The sequence below is a fragment of the Canis lupus genome, chromosome 3 (genome assembly GCF_011100685.1).
Source record: "Canis lupus familiaris isolate Mischka breed German Shepherd chromosome 3, alternate assembly UU_Cfam_GSD_1.0, whole genome shotgun sequence".
Lineage (NCBI taxonomy): Eukaryota > Metazoa > Chordata > Mammalia > Carnivora > Canidae > Canis > Canis lupus.
The window spans coordinates 31,143,609-31,165,327 of NC_049224.1; the positions used below are offsets into that span (position 1 = coordinate 31,143,609).

Below are 21,719 nucleotides of genomic sequence, written 5' to 3' on the forward strand. Positions count from 1 at the left end.
ATCTTGAGATCAAGCCCCAAGTTGGGCTCCATTCTCAGCAGAGTCAGCTTGAAGATTGTCTACCTCTGCCACTTGCCTACTCTCTTGCACACACACAGTCTGTCTCAAATAAATGGATAAATCTTAAAAAAAAAAAAAAAAAAAAGAAAGAAAAATTTCTCACCGTTTTTATCTTAGAAAGGAAAAAAAAATAGAGTTGCTATTGACTATGTTTTATGTTGGAATTGATTTCCACGTGTGGAAATTCATAATGATGAGACTTGAGCTGTAATACTTCAGAATTATTAAGCTGTCAATTATTCCTCCTAGAATGTGTAAAAATCATATAATTAGATACCCTCAGGGTTTTAAAAAGGAAGGTAACTAGAATACAAGCTATTACAATTTTAAATTTTATCCTGAAGCTAAGCAGATTGTTTTTGCTATTTTTGGTTTATTTCGTGGGTGGACTTTTTAAATTACCTATTTTTTTTCATATTATAAGTAAAACCAGATGTTCATATAGGAAGATTATAGAAAATACAAAAAAAAAAGCCTTTGTGTTTAACAATATATGGTACCAGTTTATCTCCTCCCAGCCATATATATACACATGTAATTGTATGCTTGTTTATGTTTACTTCTGTCCACAAGGGTTTTGGGCAGGGAAGAGGGATGGGAAAGAGCAGAATGGAAGAAGGAGGGGCATTGTACTAATAAGTACATTTGTTAGCTAGTTTCAGATATTAAATTGCGTATTTATTTATATGATTTAGGTAGACTTTCTTAAAAAAACTGTTTATTGATCATTTGTATTTCTTCTTTAATGACTCACCTATATTCCTTAACATTTTTATTTGGTTTGGGGATTTTTTTTTTCTCTAATTGATTTAGAAGATGTGAGGATTAACTTTTCATTCTTCAACAAATTTTTTCCCTTTTTAGTTTTTTAAACTTTTGATTGTGGGTTTTGCCATATAAAAGCTTTATACTTTCATGTAATTAATCACCTAGTCATTTGATGGACTTGTTTCTACATTTGGTTATCATGCTTAAAAAAATTTCCCTACTTTAAATAATTGTATTTCCTGGGTTTTTAATTTTTTAATGATATCTTCTAAATATAAATATATGGCTAGTACATCTGGGTTTTTAAGATTATGGTATAATGTAAGAATCTGTATTTTATTTTAGTGGCATTTGTTGAATAAATGATTGTTTTTCCATCCATCTGAAATTTACCTCTCTCTTTCTCTTTTAATGAAGAAAATGGTTAAGGGTACTTCTTTTTTTTTTTCTCATTGACATCCTGTGGTATCAAGTTTAAATATACAGTGGCTTTTTTTTTTTTTTAAGGTTTTATTTATTTATTCATGAGAGCCACAGAGAGAGAGGCAGAGCTAGAGGCAGAGCTACAGGCAGAGGGAGAAGCAGGCTCCATGTGGTGAGCCTGATGTGGGACTCGATCCCGGGACCCCAGGAACCTAAGATCACACCCTGAGCCGAAGGCAGGCACTCAACCACTGAGCCACCCAGACATCCCTAAATATATAGTTCTTAAATGAAGTAGGGCTTTAGGGCCTCTGTTTTTTATATTTTTTTCCCCTTCCTTTTGATGTTTTGAGCTATCTATATTTTCTTGTGTGAGTACTACATTTGCATGGGTTTTAGACACTGATTCAGTTCTTATCAAACATTTATGATGTTCTAATTATTGAACAAAACTTAAATGTTTCATTTGTAGCTTCAGAAATTACTTTTTAATATTAAATTCATTCCTTAAGTTTTACTATAAATGTAAGACATTGTACAAGGCATGAGGATCTCACTTGAGGGCCCTTACCTGAGTATATAATGGGAAGACAGACTAATTACCAAACAGTTACAGAGCACTGTTAGCACTGAGAGGTTTTTGAGTCAGGGATAGATAGCCTCACAGAGAAAACAACATTTTAGCTGAAACCTTAAGAATGAGTAGACTGAGTAGCTATTAGCCAGGTGAATAGCAGAGTGTTGACTTGTAGGGGCTGAAAAGGAAAACATTTGGAAGCCAGAAGCACAAAAATAAATAAATAAATAAACAAACAAACAAATAAATAATAAATCCCCCCCCCCACAAAAATCAATCAATCAATCAATCAACCCCCTACTGAAAGACTTTATCTGTGGAGGGTGGAGCTGACTGAGAGGAGGGGGGTGGTAGGCTGGCTAGCTAGGCGTGTAAGGATCCCTTCATATCCTCAAGCAATAGGTTTTAAGCACGTGAAGTTTTCAGGTTTACAGTTTAGAAAAATCATTCTTGCTCCCTGCAGTGAGGACAATGGATTGAAGTTGACAGTGGTGAACTAGGGGCTTCCAAGACTTTTTCAGTCTTGTAGGTGAGAATTAAAGATAGCCTAAATTAAAAAAGAACAGTAGGAATAGACACTGATAAACTTAGATATTTAGAAAGTAGGATTATAGGGTATGGTGATTGAATGAGGGGAGTGGGAGGAATCCAGGAAGGCCTAGCCTTCTGCTGTTGTTAAGATTGGTGTAGAAGTAGAAGAAACAGGCTTTAGACATGTTGAATATGAACTGCAGCATTCACCTGAGGAGGTCTTAAGTATTACGGGATGCAAAGGGTCTAATAAAGAGGTAGATAGGCTGTGAATTTGGGAATCATCGCATGATGACTGAGGCCTTAGAAACAAGTAAGTGCTGTAGGGAGAGCAAGTGTGGAACCCTGAGGTACCCCCATATTTAAGGGGATTTAAAGAAGAGGCTTGGATAGAGAAGAATTGGGAAATTAGGAATCCAAGGTGGGAGAGAACTCTTTAGAGAGTCATTCACATAAGAAATACTGCACATGGGGAAGTCAGATGAAGACTGGTGTGTCCCATAGATCTAGCAATGATTTAGCAATCTTTTCCTAGGGAGGCATGATGAGACAAAAAGGGTTTTGTTTTGTTTTGTTTTGTTTTGTTTGTTGTTGTTGTTGTTGTTGTTGCTTTTTAATTTAAGGGAAATTTTTTTCTGTTTTCTTAACTAATTCTTTCTCCCATGTGTTTGAATAGGAAGGGCCAAACAGTCTGATTAATGAAGAAGAGTTCTTTGATGCTGTTGAAGCTGCTCTTGACAGACAAGATAAAATAGAAGAACAGGTAATATCTTATTTAAAACTCTAACAGTAGGCATTCCTTGATGTATGTTGTTTTATATAAATAGAATTTGGAAACTGTGACCATAATAGAAATGAACCTAGAAAATGAACTGTGTCTACATTGAGTCACAAATGTAGAAGAATCTTTACACTCAGTTCCTTCACTGACGAATTTCTAAGCAATAGGAGACCACTGATTGCTTAAAGGAATCTTACATGATTAACAGGAGACTAAATGAAAATAGTCTTCCTAATAACCCCGTAAAGTATCCAACTTTATTGTCTTTGTATAAAAACAAGCATATGTTTAATATGAGTGAAGCAGTCTCTGAATTTCTCCGTATCACAAGTACTGACCATATGAATTCACAAGGAAGAGGACCAAGAATTTAATTAACTCCTTTATTGCTTTCCCTACCTTACCCTTTTTTTTTAAGTTAGTTAGTTAGTTATCACACACACACACACACAGGCAGAGAGAGAAGCAGGCTCCATGCAGGGATCCCTACACGGGACTCAATTCCGGGACAGTGGGATCATGAAGGCAGATGCTCAGCCACTGAGCCACCCAGGCACCCCCCCTACCTTACCCTTGATATCTTCCTCACTTTTAACTTCCCTCAGTATTTTATCATTACCAAATTCACAACAGTTATACCCAGCTCTTTCTGTGGAGATTGAAGGAAAACATTTCTTAAATCCTTCAACTGTAGTCTCAGGATTAATATTCTATTCTTTGCCTCCTTTTAATTCTGCAACAATGCAGTTACCATATATTACCACTAGATGGTACTTGCAGGTGAATTTTAATTACTCTTCTCAGGGCTTTAAGCAACTTGCAAATAAATTCCTGGGTGTATCAATAACACTACAAATGAACTTGCATAGAAAAGTTGGTTTTTTCGTTCCTTGTCATTGCTAAGGTAGTCCTGTCCATTATGCATATTTACTGCTCTGTTTCTATTTCACCTGCAATAGTGACTTTTGCTTTTCATGTTTATTTTTCATTATTTTTTTCTGAATGAGTGATAAAAAGTTTTTGTTACATTAATTCATAAAGCTTGTTACTTATTTTTTTATGCCACAAAAATATGCTATTCAATGTCTAATAAGAATGGAAACTTTCAGTTCTTAAATGAGCTCCAGTTTTGGATGCCTAAAGTATCATCTGAGGGAGTATCTTTGTGTTTGGCTTTTAAAATGTTTTGTTTTGTTTTTCTTCACTGTGGTGTTTTTTGTTTAGTTTTTGTTTTAATCTATTATTTATTGTGCTATTTGAGGGGAGAGTAGTGTACTGTTTTGGGAAGAGTAGGTCAAGACAACTTCAATCTTAGTCTTGTCAGTGACTAACTATGTAGCTATAAACTTATTGCTTCAATTCTCTGGGTCTTGGTTTTCTAATATGTAAAACAAGGAGTTACACAAGATGATTCAAATGGTCTCTTCTGGCTCTAAAATGCTACTCTACGGAATATCAATACAGTGGTTGAGTCAGATTTCTGGAATTTAAGAGGATTGATGAAAACTTTTGTAAACTTAAGAAAAAAGGAGTATTTGTGGGACTGCTTAATTTCAGTCTCTTCTTGATGCTGTGGTAGATACTCTACAAAGCAGGTCATTAAACAGACCCTGATTTTCCTTGCCTAATGGGCATGTTGATATCACAGAGATAATTATAATGTGGTAATGCTCTGGAGTAGTAAGTTTCAGTAACCCATGAAATTAGTTCCTAAGATTCAGATCATTTCCCTTGTTGTATGCAGTAGATTTTGCACAGGCCTCCTGTCAGCACAGCCATTACTTAGGAACTCTTCAGTGAGACATTTTTGAGTTTACATTGTTCTACATTATTTACCAACACAAAGAAAGATATTTTTAGTAAAGTGGTGAGTGAGAAAGGAGATCTTAGTAGTTCTGTTCAGATACCATTGAACAGAAATTACCACTTGTCTTCTGCATAGTTAGTAGATGAGCACACACACAACACAGCACAACTTCTGGTATGTTATATTTAGTAGATACTGAATAATTCAAGTGAGAAGGAACAGGAGGAGGAAGGTTAAAAGGTTAAAGGGCAGCTTGACACGAGTGACACAGCCGGTTGAAGACCGAATTCTTTCATGGAAAGGAGATAAAGATATCCATGCTATATGTTCTTTGTAACATAACTGAAGCAGACAATGACAATGGTTCAAATGGTATGGCTCTGTACAACCCTGATGAAGTGGAGTGATTGGAATAATCTGACCAGAGTTTGGATAAAAAATTATTTCAAGAGCAGGGTTAATAAAGATTCTTGGTAAAAGTACTAAAGCATTAATTGTTGGTAGGTTATATTACCCATCCTTAAGCTGCAAAGTACACTTTTAAAATCTTCCCACCTAACATTATATATTTTCTTAGTCACAGAGTGAAAAGGTCAGATTGCACTGGCCTACATCCATGCCATCTGGAGATGCCTTTTCTTCTGTGGGGACTCATAGATTTGTCCAAAAGGTAAGCTAATGTCAGAATTTACTGAAAATCCATATTATTCTTCACGGTTGATGGAACTATATTGTTGTATAAGTTTTCCCTTTTCTTGAATTTGGGAATGAGTTTTTTTTATATATTATATGCTTTCTTTCATTATACATCTTCCAAAAGAGTTAGAAATCTTATGAATATAATGTTCTTTCTTTTTTGTTTAACGGGAAAGGGGGCTGGGGATAGGGAATGGCTAGTCCAAAATAGTTAACTAGAAGTGTAGCCAGTTATATTAAATCACTTTTTTCTCTGGAGTTAAGTGATATTATTTTGAATTATTGGAAGCACTGCATTCTTTTTAGAAAGAATTTGGAGCATAAACCATAATAGGTGCATGAAGTCAGCACTTGCTGTTGAGCTTGTTTCATATAGTGCTTTGTTCTCTCTTTATCTTGTGTTTGGAAGTTGGTACTGAATGCTCTGTTGTGCCTTTGTTCTGATTACTTGGTTTTTTCTTTGTCTGTCTCTGGTAGCCCTATAGTCGCTCTTCCTCCATGTCTTCCATTGATCTAGTCAGTGCCTCTGACGATGTTCACAGATTCAGCTCCCAGGTACCGTATGACTGTATGGAGTGGACTTAAGTCTTTCTGTGCTATATTTCAGCCTGCTTTCCCAGTTCCGAGATATCTTTTGGTTAGGCCACGTGTTTTGATTTTGAATTTTAAATAGTAACAATAAGCATTAAAAAGACCTTCCGTATCTACTAAATAGTTCCTCTGTCAGGCTTGCATGTGCCCTTTATAGTCTCTGCTGTGAATAGCTTGGAATTTTGCCATATAGGAGGTACTCCTAAAAGATTTCAAATTGAATTGAAACAAGCAGAAGATACCTGGTAGTATCTGTTTAAATATCATGTAGTATCTGTTTCCTCAAATAGGATTCAACAACTTTGATGAACATGGTTTACAGGATATGTTTGTTAAAGCATAAAAGCAGATTTCAGCAGTCTCACTTCTAATTTAATTTAAAGTATCTCATAATTCAACAAGAAAATAGCTTTATTAAATATTTGTCTCATTACTTTTGTCATACTAAGCTCCATTGAGCTGATTTGTATTTTCGTTATGCAAATTACCTTTGGATATTATAAATTAATATTCCTGTTCCTATGCATCATTAAGTATTTAGGAATTTAAGACAGGAAGCTAGATGCTTGTAGTCTCTGCCCTTAGATGCTTGTAGTCTCTGCCCTTATCATAAAGTCAAAGTATTATTGAAGGAATGCTTTTTAGTATCAGAATTAGTTTTTAAAGTTTTTGAATCCTTGTATCTTTGCCAGTCAGCTTTGTATCTTTATGGTGAATGTGTTTTATTGGATTGCATTATGCTATCTTATGTTGAGAAGCTGAGCTCTCTAGTTAGAATGACTGAGTTTAATCCTGGTTAGTTGCATGATCTTGAACAACTTTTCTAAGTCTTCTGTGCTTCACTTCTGTGATCTAGCTAGGACTGTGATGTGACTAGAGCCCGGCATGTTGTAAATGCTATATAAGTGTGAGCTTTATTAGCTATTATATAGCTATTTATTAGCTATTTATATAACAACATAATTTACTTGAATTCAAAATTTTCTACCTTATTTTTTCTATCAGAGTACTCTTGACTCTCAAACAAAGGTGGGGGTTGGAGCGCCAGCCCTCCCCTCTCCATTCAGTCAAAAATCCACATAAAACTTTTGGCTTCCCAAAAACCTAACTCTTAATAGTTAATAATAGTTTACAATAATATAAACAGTTGGTTAACATATATTTTATATGCTGTAATATCATATACTGTATTCTTACAATAAGGTAACTTAGAGAAAAGAAAATGTTATTAAGAAAATTGTAAGGAAGGGAAAATACATTTAGAGTATTGTACTATATTTATTGAAATAAATAACCTGTACATTTCAAACTGGTGCAAAATAGATTTTTTGACTTTTGCAGAACATTTTTTCTTCTTGAGCATTTTTGAAAAAGAGATGTATTAGTTCTGCTTCAGAAATCACCCAGAACCAAACTTATTCCAATATTTCTTAATTTTGTTCATTTATGCAGGCTTTTTAAAAAGCATCTCATATTCATAATAAATCAGTGACAAAACTAGATAATATAAGGAGACTTTGGTTTATTCTGCTAAACTCCACCTTGTATTAAAATAATAAAGTGGGATCCCTGGGTGGCGCAGCGGTTTGGCGCCTGCCTTTGGCCCAGGGCACGATCCTGGAGACCCGGGATCGAATCCCACGTCAGGCTCCCGGTGCATGGAGCCTGCTTCTCCCTCTGCCTGTGTCTCTGCCTCTCTCTCCCTCTCTCTGTGTGACTATCATAAATAAATAAAAATTAAAAAAAAATAAATAAAATAATAAAGTGACACACTAAGGCTCATCAGTACTTGTCACCATTTTCCTTTAAATTATAGGAATACACATGCTATAAATGAAAATGTAATGAGAGCGGTAAAAAAGTATAAGTCGCTACAGGTGCTTAAGAGTTAAGGCTTCAGAATGCAGACCTTCGACCTAAGCTACAGAGCTTTAGAACAACTAAAATTCTTCAAGTATACATAAATATATTACAGAGAGGCAGATGCTCAGATTTTTGTAAGACTGCCAAATTAGGGGGCAGCCCAGGTGGCTCAGCCGTTTAGCACCGCCTTCAGCCCAGGGCGTGATCCTGGAGACCTGGGGTCGAGTCCCACGTGGGATCCCTGCATGGAGCCTGCTTCTCCCTCTGCCTGGGTCTCTGCCTCTCTCTCTCTCTCTCTCTCTGTATTTCTCATGAATAAATAAATAAAATCTTAAAAAAAAAAAAAAAAAAAAAAAGACTGGGCAGCCCGGGTGGCTCAGCGGTTTAGCGCCATGTTCAGCCCAGGGCCTGATCCTGGAGTCCTGGGATCGAGTCCCACGTCGGGCTCCCTGCATGGGGCCTGCTTCTCTCTCTGCCTGTGTCTCTGCCCCCGCTCCTGTGTCTCATGAATAAATAAAATCTTAAAAAAAAAAAAGACTGCTAAATTATAGCATACTTTTTAATATTTTACGTAACTTGTGTATAAGTTGAGAAAGATCTTTCATGGTGGGAATTTTTTCTAATATAAAGCTCGGGATTATTTACATTCTGTTTTTAGCTTTTAATTATTGTACTGTTTTATATGCCAAAAGAGGCAAAATTGAAGAAAAATGACATTGAGTTCTTCAAGTATTTATTGTCCTTGCTAAAGTATTTGTTGTCATTAGCAGACGTGGGCTCTGGCTGTTAAGCTCTCTCCACCCTTTATGTCCACAGTGACACCTTATTATTGTGGTAATCATTTAACCCCTCCCCTATTTGTTGTACAATAATACATTCGAATTTTAGCAGAACTAGAAAGTAAATAAAGTAATAGATCGCTATTAGTATTCTCATGCATAGCCTTTTCCCATGTGTATATAAAATCAGTCACATACTAATAAACACACATACTTTAATAGTTGCCTTTTTCTACCAAGAAATGTAATTTCATATACACTATTTTATAACCAGCTTTTTAAAAATAATTAAGCCCATTTCCCATCGGTAAATGTGAGTCTTTATCTCTTTGTCTTTTAATATGGATGTGCATGCAGGATTTACCTACTCACCTAATATTAAACATTTAGTGTATTTTCAGTTTGTCTATTTATTTATTTATAATAAATAAATAATATATTATAAGTAGTGCTACAGGAGCATCCTGACATATATACCATCCATGTCATGTGTGTGTGCATCTTTGTACACTAATCCACTTATTTCCTTAGAATACATTTCTAGAAGTAGAATTATTAAGACAAAAACTGTGCGTACTTCTGAGGACTTTTTTGTATTCTCATTGCCAAACTATTTCATTTAAAAAGTTGAACCAGCTACACTCCCAGTTCAGTTTTCTTTTGTTATGTTGACAGTGAATGTTGTAATTCAGTTAATTCTCGCTAGTCTTAGACTAAAAGTGGTATTTTTGCCTCTTGGCCTTCTGCATTTCTTCAGTGAATTGACTATTCATGTTCTGTCCATTTTTCTTTTGGGTTAACAGTGCACTGTTAATTTGTTACTAATAAATTGATCCATCCAACAAATCCCTCTGACTCTGTAACAATAAGTATAGTTGTATTCCTTTCACATGAGTAAGAGAAAAGAGATCTGACAAGTCTTTGAACCCTTCTAGACTTCTGTTCATTAGAATTTTGTTCATTACATTTTTGTTACATCATCAATAAAAATTTCTTTATTGATAATGTTAGAAAAATCCAGTTAGCCTCCTAAATTGGCACACTGCGTGACTCAAATGGGAGGTGGAAGAAAAGGCTAGACTTGGCATCCATCATCTCTTATTTTAAATATGTTCATTTTTCATAGTTCATTTACTGTGAAGATGCTGTATATGTCAGCTTATCATTTTCAACACTAGGTCCATAAAAAATCAAGGGCATGATTCCTGAAATTATGCTTCATCTAATTAAAACTAGTGAACACTACTAAATCAGATGAAACCTGCCTCAATGATTTTGACTCAGTCTGTTTTTTATAATGATAGCAGAAGTTACTATTAATATTTTGTAGTGTATCAAATTTTGAACCTAATAAAATGTTAAATTTGGCTTTTGTTGTTGTCATCCATCTTAATGGCCCCTTCCAGTTATTTTTGATATGCTGTCATAACTGAAAACAATAAACAAAGCAGATCATTGGGGTAAATTTAAAGTGTCAGTGTGATCACAAATGCCTGAGTCACTGCCCCAATAGTAACACTTAATACTTCAGATTTTATTGTAGTGAACATGAAATAAGTTATAGTGAGATTTTACCTGTTATCACCTCTCTCCTTAATCTCCATGTTATTACATCAGGGAAGATGCCCTAATGGATAAAGATTCCATGATAAAAACTTTGCAGGGATGGTTACTCCAGTATTCCTCTTGTTTATTTATTGAACTTTTTCAAGCCCTCTTAACTCAGGAAAGTACATAAGAACAAAAGACTAAACACTTTTCCTAGATGCAGTGGTAACTAGGGTAGGAATGCCATTTTTCACCTATCTAGAAAGACAAAAAATTTTATTTATTTATTTATTTATTTATTTATTTATTTATTTATTTATTTATTTATTTATACATACTTATTTATTTATCTATTTATTTTTTAAAGATTTTATTTATTCATTCATGACGGACACAGAGAAAGAGGCAGAGACACTGGCAGAGGGAGAAGCAGTCCCCCTGCAGGGAGCCTCTGGTGGGACTTGATTCTGGAACCCCGAGGTCATGCCCTGAGCCAAAGGCAGGCACTAAACCACTGGGCCACACAGGGATCATCCCCAGAAGGATCATTTTAAATATGCTTACTGTACTTTGTTTTAACCTATGTGAACAGCTATCACTTTATATTTGTGGAATCTAGTGTCTTTGGGACCAGAACACAAAAATATCTTCTCATTATTCAAACATTTGAAATAACTAATCAGGAGTAAGCCCCCAAACAAAAACAAAATTACCTGCATACTCTCCAACAAAAGAGCTTACGTGGCAGTGTTTTTTTGAAACAGAACTCTTTGTTTTTAAAGATTTTGTTTTTGTTTTTAAAGATTTTATTTATTTACTAGAGATGCACAGAGAGAGGCAGAGGGAGGAGCAGGCTCCCTGTGGGGAGCCCGATGTGGGACTCGATCCCAGGACCCCAGGATCACGACCTGAGCCAAAGGCAGATGCTCAACCACTGAGCCACCCAGGCACCTAGAACTCTTTGTTTCTTAACAGAGTAAAATCCTGCATTCTTTCACAAGTAGTCTAGTTAAAGTAGGTCTTACTCCTGGGAAGCATTTCTTTCTGCTTTTAATCTCATAATGTAGGTGTTCTTAACTCCTAGTGCCCCATCTATAAAGTACATATTAAGATCTTTGGATCTAAAAAGGGTAAAATTTTTTCCCAATCACCATATGGCACAGACAAATGAATCAAGCCAGTGCTACAGCGGTGGTTTTATTTATGCATACTAACTGGAGCTTCTTTATTCCTTTCTCTTTGGGAATTCAGGTACGTTTTGTATGTCTTTATAATTTGGAAATCTTGCATTAGTCCTCCTTACTCAGAGCAGATTTCAAAATCAGAGGTACACACATTTTTCCAGGCAGACCCCTAGAGTCATATTTTGTAGCAAAGTGTAGAATATGGGGCACTTGGCTGGCTCAGCTAGAAGAGCAAGGGACTCTTGATCTGGGGATCATGAGTTCGAGCTCTATGTTGGGTGTAGAAATTACTTAAATAAATGCTTTAAAACAAAAAAAAATTTTAAGGGCAGCCCGGGTGGCTCAGCGGTTTAGCGCCACCTTCAGCCCAGGGCGTGATCCTGGAGAGCCAGGATTGAGTCCCATGTCAGGCTCCCAGCATGGAGCCTGCTTCTCCCTCTGCCTGTGCCCGCCCCCCCGTGTCTCATGAATAAATAAAATTAAAAAAATAATAATAGAATTTTTTAAATTACAGAACGTACTATTAGTCACATTTTTAAATTTCTTTCAAGTCTGTAGCCCAACACCATTCACATTGTTTTGAGGACTATGAATAAGAGTATAAAATGTTATGTTAGTGTTTTATTTAGTAGAAAAATAGATTGTAGAACCTCAATATAAAATTTTTCTCAAAAACATTTTTATAATTTTTACAAATTAGGGAGACATTAAAGCCATACCTACAAACAAAAATGCACTCTGAAATCTGGAAAACTTTATGTAGTAGAAGTACATGATGCTACTGTAATATATTGATAACATCCTTTTGCGTGGAAAAATTTTACCCCAGAGTTAATAATTTTAGCATTTTTTTGTCTCAAAACCATTAATATATTTATTTCAAAATATTTGTACACTATTCTTATTCTATTCTGTATTCCTAATAAACATAGTAAATTTTATCTAAGATAAGTAAACTTAGGAATAAATCAAGTGGAAGTATAATATACTATTTCCAACTCTTTCCTGCCTTCTCTAATGTACTTATTATATAAAATGAAATTATAAGTAAAAGATTAGAAAATGGAGCTTAGAAAAAGTGTCTTTGAATAGATGATAAAGAAGCAACTCCTTCAGAAACCATCTTTTTATCACTTCACTTCTTTTTAAAAACATTTCAGGGCAAAAAAAAACAAAAAAAACAAAAACAAAAAAAAAACAAACAAAAAAAAACAAAAAAAAAAAACATTTCAGGGCAGCCCTGGTGGCGCAGCGGTTTAGTGCTGTCTGCAGCCCAGGGTGTGATCCTGGAGACCCAAGATCAAGTCCCACGTTGGGCTCCCTGCATGGAGCCTGCATCTCCCTCTGCCTGTGTCTCTGCCTCTCTCTCTCTCTCTCTCTCTCTCTCTCTCTCTCTGTGTTGCTCATGAATAAATGAATAAAAATCTATTAAAAAAATAAAAATATTTAAAACTAAGAGTTTGCAAATAGCACTCACATGAAATCTTACCAATAAATGTGATTGTGGATTCTCAGAGTGTGAAATACTTAGTTTTGTTTATATAAGATGTATAGGAGTAATTTATGATAGTTAAAAGCACAGATTTTACTTAAATTTCAGTAAAAAGACTAATTTAGTTAATTTAAAAGAAGATACTAAAAGATGATTATTTGCAAATGTTTGTATATATAAATATTTCATTTTCCCTAAAAGAATGTAAAACAGTGAAATTGGAGTCAAATAAATGGGGGATTGTTTTGTTTTTTTTTTTTAACTTGGTTTATAATCATGGTAGAAGTGAAGTTTGTTAGTGAAGTAATGAAAGTTATCTTGTCATATAACAAACTTTCTATTAATCTTTATAGTCTTAAACATAGAACTACTGGACTAGATCCATTTCTTTGTGTCCCTTTTACCCTTAGTGTCACATGATTTTATGTTTTAAGACATTATCTCTATAAGGAAACATTTTATGGTAAAGAAAGGAATTTTTTTTTTCCAGAAAATGCTTATTTTGCTCACTTGATGAACTTTAGGCCAATATATGTTTTTTTTTTTTTCAATATGTTATTTGAGTGAAGCATCTTCCTTCTCTGCGTGTCCCCCACCCCTTACCCCGCCCCTGTCATTAACCTGTAATATGATATCTGGAATGTGGACTAAACTCTTCAACACTATTTAAAATCTACTAACCTTTGTGCATTTGGTTGCTCAGCTTTCTAAGAACATTTCTGAGCTTAAATAAACTCAATACCATTCTGTTTTAGAGATTATGTCATGGCTATTCATTGGATATGAATTCTTTTTTTTTTTTTTTTTGGATATGAATTCTTATGGCTTTATTTTTCTTTCCAAGGTTGAAGAGATGGTGCAAAACCATATGACTTATTCATTACAGGATGTAGGTGGAGATGCTAATTGGCAGTTGGTTGTAGAAGAAGGAGAAATGAAGGTAATTTACAGTAAGATATTATAGGTTGCTAATTGCAGGTGTTATAGCATATTATCATCACTAACCATTGATGTGAATGACGGCAGCATTTTAAATTTTCTTTTGAACAGATTATTACATATGATCAAAAAACCACTAGATACTAGGAAGTAAAATGTACTTTGGCTTTTACACAGTTTCTTTATGATCTCAATAAAAACCTTTGTACAAACCATTCTGTTTTGCCTGGGCCATGGAGAAAATACAATTTGAGTGTTTAGATGTTAGGAAGTCATAATTAGTTGATGGTTTTCTATTTGGATATTTCTATTTGGTCTATATATCACTTCTTATCCTTTCTCTCACTGCATCTTCTATCAATATTTGGAGGTGAGTCTGCTAATTTTGTTCACATCTGTAAGCACAAGAGACAGAGAATAAGATCAAGGAATAAGATTTAGAGATGGATTCAAAACAGCAGCTGCACTGAATTTTGATTTTTGAATTTGGTATACTTATGCCCAAGGCGCTGTGCTAAAGATAAAGTGATGTTTAATAAGACTTTCTCCAAGCTGAAACTCGTTGGGGAAGAAGGATATTGACATTTAAAGATACTGTTACTTGTGTCTATCTGATAACATATTGAATGATGCGCACAGATTAGTGGAGAAAATTGGAAAAGAAAGAGCTCTTATATGAAACAGATTGTTTTTTACTGGATAAGCATTTGAACTATGTCTGGAAATCGAAGCAACATTGTGACAAAGGTGAAGCCAAGGGTATTTTAGACAAAAAATATAACACAAGTGAAAACATGAAAGCAAATTTCTTACTCAGGAATTCTTTTCATAGACTGTGTTTACCACAATTATTCTAGCAATAGAGATACAATATCAGATGTTGGAATTTCCTTTCCTCCTGAATAGGGAACTAATTAAGAAATCAGAAGAGATGGGGTGGCTCAATCAATTAAGCGTCTGCCATCAGCTCAGGTCGTGATCCCAGGCTCCTGGGATCAAGCCCCTCATAGTGCTCCCTGCTCAGTGGGGAGTCTGCTTCTCGCTTTCCCGCTGCCCCGTATCCTCACTGGTGCTCTGTCTCTTGCTCTGTTCTCTTTCTCAAATAAATAAAATCATTAAAAAAGAAGTAAGAGACAAGCAAATGAGATACCAGAATGCTAACTATAAATTTAATAAGCTAATTGAAGAATATGGCTTTAGATCAGCAGCCACAAGGTCTTGCTAATATATTAACTCAAAATTAAACAATGTTTCTGACATAGCTAGATAATCAATCACAGGCCTTCTCCACAAGTGTAAGCCCAAAAAGAAAACCAAGACGCATGCTCTCTGTAGAAAAAGAAGTGAGCCAAGACTTCCAGTCCTATTTTATACTCAACAGTTGGTTAATTCATTGTTGTACCCCGAGGAAGGGAGAAGTGAAAGGGTGAAGAAAAACCAGGAGTGATCATCTGGATGAAGTCCCTCCATGTGGAATGAAAAATAGAGAATAAATGTTCCTACAGCCCACAACACTAGAGAGAGAGAGAGCTTGGATTATGGAGAGTATAAAATAGCCTACCAAGGAGAATAGTCTCTTGTCTGTAGCAGTAGGCTAGCCACTATATAAGGAAGAAACTAAAAACCAAGCATACCATTTAAGAGAATCAGGTACATGGGGATGAAAGCTTACCTAAGTAAGAGAAGTAACCAGTAATAGAGAAGTCAAGCTGTTGGATGTCTTATAGAAGGTTAGTAACAAGCTTAAGAGCCATATGAAGTATGAGGAGAGGATTTAAAAGTCTGAAGTTTCCAATTTGTGTAACTGGTTTTCCATTTTTTAGCCATCTCAATAATGTGAATAAATAAACATGTAGGGAAAAGTAGTTTGATGAGAAAGATTTTAAGAGAGAAACTGTATGTGAAATGCCAAAGATTTTAAGAGAGAAACTGTATGTGAAATGCCTAACAGTTTCTGGACCCATAAAGCACTCCATAGAGAGCTGGTTCTTCCTACAGTAACATGATTATTCATTTCTCGAAAGAACTTACTGCAAAATTTCCTAAAGTAGCAAACCCTATAATTTTGAGGTAATTAATTTTAGAACTTTAGGTACACAACATCAGTATTTAAAGCAAGATAGTATGGGGCGCCTGGGTGGTTCAGTCAGTTAAGCCTCCAACTCTTGATTTCGGTTCAGGTTATGATCTCAGGGTTCTGAGATCAAGCTCTGTGTTGGGCTCTATCCTGGATGTGGAGAGCCTGCTTAAGATTCTCTCTCTCTCTCTCTCTCTCCACCCCCCTTCCTCAGACCCTCCCTCCTACTCACATGCAAAATGCTCTAAGGAAATAAATAGCCAAGATAGCATAGATCTTCATGCCATTTTAGCTTTGAGTCATTGATTCAACAAATAATTGAGAGCCTACTGTGTTTGAGATACTATTTTAGATGCTGGGTATGTAGAATTGAACAACATTGCTTTAAATCAATATCCTTAGGGGATCCCTGGGTGGCGCAGCGGTTTGGTGCCTGCCTTTGGTCCGGGGCACAATCCTGGAGGCCTGGGATCAAGTCCTGCTGCGTCGGGCTCCCTGCATGGAGCCTGCTTCTCCCTCTGCCTGTGTCTCTGCCTCTCTCTCTCTTTCTCTGTGTGACTATCATGAATAAATAAATAAAATCTTTTAAAAAAAATCAGTATCATTAAGGAGATGATTTTTTTATGTGTTGCCTGTTAATTTTAAGAATATCTTCTTTAGGTATATAGAAGGGAAGTAGAAGAAAATGGAATTGTTCTGGATCCTTTGAAAGCTACTCATGCAGTGAAAGGTGTTACAGGACATGAGGTCTGCAATTACTTCTGGAATGTTGATGTTCGCAATGATTGGGAAAGTAAGCTGCCACTATTAATATATCGTAATATAATTATTATTTTGAATGTAATGTCAAATCCAACCCCATGTTTTGCATCTCATTTACAGTTTACAAAGTCAATGTAGAAAATATCTGGAAAATCTGATAATAGCTTGCATTTACTTTTTGTTTTTACTTACATTTAAATAGAGCTTTACAGTGAAGTAATGCTTGTACAGTGAAACACTGTACAAAATGTTTCTGTGTTACAGCATTTGATCCAGTACTTCAATAATCCTGCATGATAAGTAGGTAAAAAAGTAAAAATCAGGATAAGTGACTTGTCAGAAGCCACAGAGCCTAGTTAGTAGAAAGGCCAATACTAAAACTAAAGGTTTCTGTCTTATCACCTACTTTCCCAAACTGTTTTGTTTCTCTAGTAATCCCAAGACAAATCCTGCTGTGGTCTGCTTAGAGTTATTCTTGGGGTATGTTTGTTGTTTGTATGTATTTGTTCCTCTTAGGCACCAAATTTCATAAATATAGATAATTTCGAACATCGTAAGATGTGTATTAGTGACAGTTTGATATTCTTTTTCCACAAATATAGTCACCTAAGCCTAGACAGAAGAGTTTATTCAACTTCAGTAAATTAGAGATTACAGGAAATGGTCATAGTGTTAGATAGGAATTTGTGTCTGAGTAATGCAGTGTGATTAGAATTGCTTTCTAGATAATTGGTCCAGAGGAAATGAGATTTCCTGGTGATCAATCCTCATGGCCACTGTCTGTAGCCCTAGTAGGAAGTATTAACTACCTTCCATTTGAACTTGGTCCTGCTCATGTTATCACAGGGTCCAGCAATATAACTGAGTTAATCACATTCTAGGAAGAGGTAATGTATATTTTTGGCTACTAATATTTTTTTCTTCATTTCAGCAACTATAGAAAACTTTCATGTGGTGGAAACATTAGCTGATAATGCAATCATCGTTTATCAAACGCACAAGGTAAAAATCTCTTCATCCCAAAAGGATTTCACTGTAGTTCAAAGTGAGACGTGTATAAATTCTCTAAAAGTAAAATTTGGCAGGAAATCAAATGCCGTAAAAGATCCAAAGACTTTGTTAATGATGCATGAACGTCACATATTTGAAAGGATATCAGTTCATTCAAAGCTGAACCTAAGACAAGAACCTGAGAAATATCCAGGAACAGTGTGTTTGATAAAGATCTCCAGTTAGTTATGTCCACTTAAAATTTAGAAAATACTGAAATCCTGTTAAATATTTTTGTAGCGTCTAGTCTTTATAGGCGGTAAATGATCATTACCAAATACAAAAGTGAATCAGCATTTCCTGTGACCATGGTAATGAAGGGAATGGAAAGTATGTATGTTAAGTCATGTAAGTGGATTATCTGAAAGCATGGGGAAATTGCTAAGCATAACTATTAAGAAGTTGGTCATATACCAGAGCACACAGAAACGTCATTTAAATTAGTTCACTTTCTTCCTTTTCTTTTTTCTTTTTTAAATGGTTTTATTTATTTATTTATTTGAAAGATACAGAGATAGAGAATATGAGCAGGAAGGAAAAGGAAAAGCAGACTCCTTATGGAGCAACTTGCTCAGTGCAGGGCTTCATCCCAGGACCCCCGGGATTGTGATCTGAGCTGTAGGCAGATGCTTAACCAACTAAGCTACCCAGGTGCCCCTGAATTAGTTCACTTTCATTTCACTTTTCCTTCATCTCTTTCTCTGCTATTCTTAGATATTTAAAATTAAAGAATTAATATTTCTCTTACCTTATTCTTCTCTGTTTCCTGAAAATTGCCGAGTAATATATTGTGTAAAAAACAATAAATGGGGATAGTATGTGGGAGGAAGGGGAAAATAAATGAAGGGAATTAAGAGGTGCAAACTTCCAGTTATAAAAAGTAGAGCATAGGAAAGGTAGTAATATTTGTAATAAGGTTACAATAACAGATGGTGACTACACCTTTTGTGGTGAGCCCTGAGTAATATATAAAATGGTCAAATCAGCATGTTGTATACCTGAAAATAATATAACCTTCAATTTTTAAAAAGGAAAATAATAAAAAGGACCTATAATTTTAGAAAGATCCATTCAATGTAATATTTTATGTTATGTAAGAAATACAATAATTCAATAGGTGCTTCCTTTTTCTCTTCTTTAAATGACTTTTTAGGGGCACCTGGGTGGCTCAGTAGTTTGAGCATCTGCCTTTGGCTCATGATCCTGGGGTCCTGGGATCGAGTCCCACATCATGCTCCCTACAGGGAGCCTGCTTCTCCCTCTGCCTTTGTCGCTGCCTCTTTCTGTGTGTCTCATGAATAAATTTTTTTAAATCTTAAAAAAAATAAAAAAATAAATGACTTTTTAATTGGGTTGAATATATGAAAATATTGTGGGTTTGTTAGGTATTTCCTGAACTCAGTTTTGTCATGTGGGGCATCTTAAATGTAATGATTATGAGGTAGGCCTGATTTTACATGGTAGCTGCTTAAGAAATGTGTAAAAAATACATTATAGGTCAACTTTGCTTCAATTAAAAAGGAAGTGTATAACAACAAAGATTCTGCTTTAGCATACAGATTTGGGGAGTCCAAGGGAAGCTTAAAGTTGAGTAAATGTTAAAAATACCGATTAACGGCCTTTAATTTGGAATCAATAGAAATGACATAGAAGAATCTTATAATCTGAGGACAATTGATCTTGGGAAACAGTCTGCTGAAAATATTTCACTTCGTAAATAGTAGATGGAGGGAAGGATTTATTTATTTATTTATTTATTTATTTTATTTTTTTTTTTTTGAGGGAAGGATTTAAATAAGCTGTATTACAATCACTTTTTGAAAAATAAAGCTAAAAACTATTAATGTCTCTTCAATGTAACAAAATTTAAGTTAGAATTATAAATGTTTAAATAAACAAATTATCCTGGTATAATTTTTTTTCCAAAAATTCAGTAATGCTATACAACTTTTCCTTTAAATGTGGCTTATTTTATAATTTGATCTTAAAGAGGGCTACTTCTCTCCTGATATTTAAGTCATTCTCACTCTTTAATTTTTCATCTTCTCATTCTTGTGGACTTGCATTCATTAATTCTAACACAAATTTTCCTTTATTACTAGCTTCACATAGCAGTGCTCAGCACTGCTTTCACGTATTTTGTGAAATTTATTATCTTTAATATATGAACCATTTCACTTTCCAAATGATTCGTGTTGTATTGACATTGAGTTGTTGGTTATTATACTCAACAATTAGGAAAGGCACAGTGTATATTTTCTGTCATTTAAAAGTACACAGTCTGGGGATCCCTGGGTGGCGCAGCGGTTTGGTGCCTGCCTTTGGCCCAGGGCGCGATCCTGGAGACCCGGGATCGAATCCCACATCGGGCTCCCGGTGCATGGAGCCTGCTTCTCCCTCTGCCTGTGTCGCTGCCTCTCTCTCTCTCTCTCTCTCTCTGTGACTATCATGAATAAATAAATAAAATCTTTAAAAAAAAAAAAAATAAAAGTACACAGTCTGTTTTCACAAATCTCATTTCCATTATCATCCCAACATGATGTGTCTCCCTGCATACCATAAAGTTGAAAGATTCAGTCTAATTGATTTGGTATTCTTCAGATGTGATTACGATGTCAAAGGAGCAGTCTTCTTACACTGAAATCTTAGTGTTTAAGTCTCTGAACACTTTAAACAGAGGTTGAATACTGAAAAGCAGAATGTTAGGGGCGCCTCAGTGCCTCAGTTGGTTAAGCATCTCCCTCTGCCTTTGGTTCCAGTCGTGATTCCAACCAGAGTCCTGGGGATAGAGCCCCTGTGGCTGACTCTCTGTTCTGCGGAGAGCCTGCTTAACACTCTCCTCCCCGCTGGTGCTCTTTCTCTCAAGTAAATTAAAAATCTAAAATAAATAAATAAATAGAAATAGAACATTACCAGGGTCTTTGGGAGGGAATAATGGGGAATTAATTACTTATTGAGTACAGAATTTCTGTTCAGGTTGATAAAAAATTTTGGAAATGATGATGTTTATGTAATATTATGAATGTAATGTCACTGAATTATACTCTTAAAAATGCTTTAAGTGGTAAAAATTTTTGTTACATATAACCACAATTAAAAAAAAAGATTATCCCTTTGATGCTATTATTATTCTGCAAAGCCATTAATTCAGTATTCATAATTTACTTTGCTGGGTACTTTCAGATACTGTCCATTTAAAATTTGACAGATTTTTACCTTTGCCTAAGTTATTTATTGGTTTTACATTTGTTTCTCTGTCAGTTTCATATTACATAGGAATTTAAAAGTAGTTCACATTTTTGAAAGATTTTTACTTCTTCCACAGAGAGTGTGGCCTGCTTCTCAGCGAGATGTATTATATCTTTCTGCCATTCGAAAAATACCAGCCTTGACTGAAAATGACCCTGAAACTTGGATAGTGTGTAATTTTTCTGTGGATCATGACAGTGCTCCTGTAAGTGCATTTATATAATGCATTTATATAAATGTGTATAGTTGTACAGTATGAAGCTAAATATACAGTGCAGAACGAAAGTGATAAACACATAGGACACACACAAATACTTGATAACATTTCTTAGATTTTGTTTTCTGTTGAATTGGCTTCTTGGGACATGATAGCCCATGTGTTACCCAAGTACAGCAGTCATGGCTGTGAACACCCACCCAGCAGGGGCTGTTTTCTTTTCCTCCTGAAGTTAGAGGAAACAGAACTGAATGGGTAAATAATGGAAGGCTGCTTTCCACAGTTCCCTCTCCAGCCATGATCAACTGCTAGCAAAACCTCTGTG

General features: G+C 35.2%; 1 protein-coding gene across 4 annotated transcripts in view; it reads left to right on the forward strand.

The window, feature by feature from the left end:
* Positions 1 to 21,719, forward strand: part of CERT1 (ceramide transporter 1) — a 105,179-nt gene that overhangs the window by 74,942 nt on the left and 8,518 nt on the right. The window contains exons 9-15 of one of the 4 annotated variants that reach the window (XM_038532539.1): positions 3,036 to 3,122; positions 5,525 to 5,617; positions 6,121 to 6,198; positions 13,945 to 14,040; positions 16,777 to 16,909; positions 17,810 to 17,880; positions 21,254 to 21,382. In XM_038532539.1, coding sequence (XP_038388467.1) covers positions 3,036 to 3,122; positions 5,525 to 5,617; positions 6,121 to 6,198; positions 13,945 to 14,040; positions 16,777 to 16,909; positions 17,810 to 17,880; positions 21,254 to 21,382 — 687 coding nt within the window. The remainder of the gene's footprint in view (positions 1 to 3,035; positions 3,123 to 5,524; positions 5,618 to 6,120; positions 6,199 to 13,944; positions 14,041 to 16,776; positions 16,910 to 17,809; positions 17,881 to 21,253; positions 21,383 to 21,719) is intronic. The other 3 variants (XM_038532536.1, XM_038532538.1, XM_038532537.1) reach the window with 3 other exon arrangements.